This window comes from Lottia gigantea (genome assembly GCF_000327385.1).
Source record: "Lottia gigantea unplaced genomic scaffold LOTGIsca_58, whole genome shotgun sequence".
NCBI classification, from domain to species: domain Eukaryota; kingdom Metazoa; phylum Mollusca; class Gastropoda; family Lottiidae; genus Lottia; species Lottia gigantea.
The window spans coordinates 100,794-102,037 of record NW_008709979.1 but is presented as its reverse complement, the minus strand read 5'-3'; the positions used below and the strand labels follow the sequence as shown (position 1 = coordinate 102,037).

The 1,244-nt window shown below is 44.0% G+C and overlaps 1 protein-coding gene across 1 annotated transcript; it reads left to right on the top strand.

The window, feature by feature from the left end:
* Positions 1 to 719: 719 nt before the first annotated feature.
* LOTGIDRAFT_127594 (hypothetical protein) lies at positions 720 to 1,231 on the top strand (the record flags this gene model as incomplete). Its single annotated transcript, XM_009063447.1, has 2 exons — positions 720 to 862; positions 961 to 1,231. Coding segments are annotated over 2 exons (414 nt in total), but the record flags the coding sequence as incomplete, so codon positions are not given.
* Positions 1,232 to 1,244: the final 13 nt, after the last annotated feature.

The window sequence follows — 1,244 nt, the reverse complement described above, 5'->3', positions numbered from 1 at the left end:
ACCGTTAGTGGTCTTTGGGAAATGCGCTTTCGATACCATACTGACGGGTGGTAAGTAATGTGTAAGGGTGGTAATAAGGCGTACGATAATACACAATACTGACGGGTGGTAAGTAATGTGTACGGGTGGTAATAAGGCGTACGGTAATACACAATACTGACGGGTGGTAAGTAATTTGTAAAGGTGGTAATAAGGCGTACAGTAATACACAATACTGACGGGTGGTAAGTAATGTGTAAGGGTGGTAATAAGGCGTACGATAATAAACCATACCAACAATTCCTATTTACCACCCCCAGCTCTTGTTTACCATCAAAAATACTTGTTTACCACCCACAATACGTGTTAACCACCCACAGTTCTTGTTAACCACTCACAGTTCTTGTTCATGTTAACCACCCACAATTCTTATTTACAACCCTGAACTCTTGTCCACCATATGCTCTTGTTCACGGTCCTAGTTGTTGTTCACTACCCTCGGTTCTTGTTTAACATACCCAGCTCCTGTTCACCACCCTGGGTTCTTGGTTACCACCCTCAGCTCTTGTTCACCACCCTACCTGTTGTTCACTGCCATCATTTATGGTATACCACCTTTAGTTCGTGTTTACCACCCCAACTCGTTGTTACCACCCTAGTTGTTTTTCATTAACTTTGGCTGTTGTTTACCACCCTCAATACTTGTTTACCACTCTCAGCTCTTGTTTCATTAACCTAGCTGTTATTTACCACCTCGATACTTGTTTACCACCCTCAATACTTGTTTACCACTCATAATTCTTGTTTACCACACTCAGCTCTTGTTTGCCACCCACAATACTTGTGTAACACCCACAATTCTTGTTTGCCACCCTAAGCTCTCGTTCACCTACTTAGTTGTTGTTCACCATCCCCAGCTCTTGTTCACCACCCTGGGTTATTTTTACCACCGTAGCTGTTGTTTACCACCCGTAGTTCTAGTTTAACAGCCACAATTCTGGTTTACCACCCTCAGCTCTTGTTCGCCACCCTCGCTTTTTGTTTACCACCAGCAGGTCTAGTTTGCCACCCTCTGTTCCGGTTTACCACCCGCAGATCTTGTTTACCACTTCCAGCTCTTGTTGACCGCCCTCAGCTCTTGTTTACCAGCCCCAATACTTGTTTACCACTCACAATTCTTGTTTGCCAACCTCAACTTTTGTTAACCACCTTAAGCTCTTCTTCACCAGTCGAAGCTCTTGTTGTTAACCACTCTCGGATCTTGT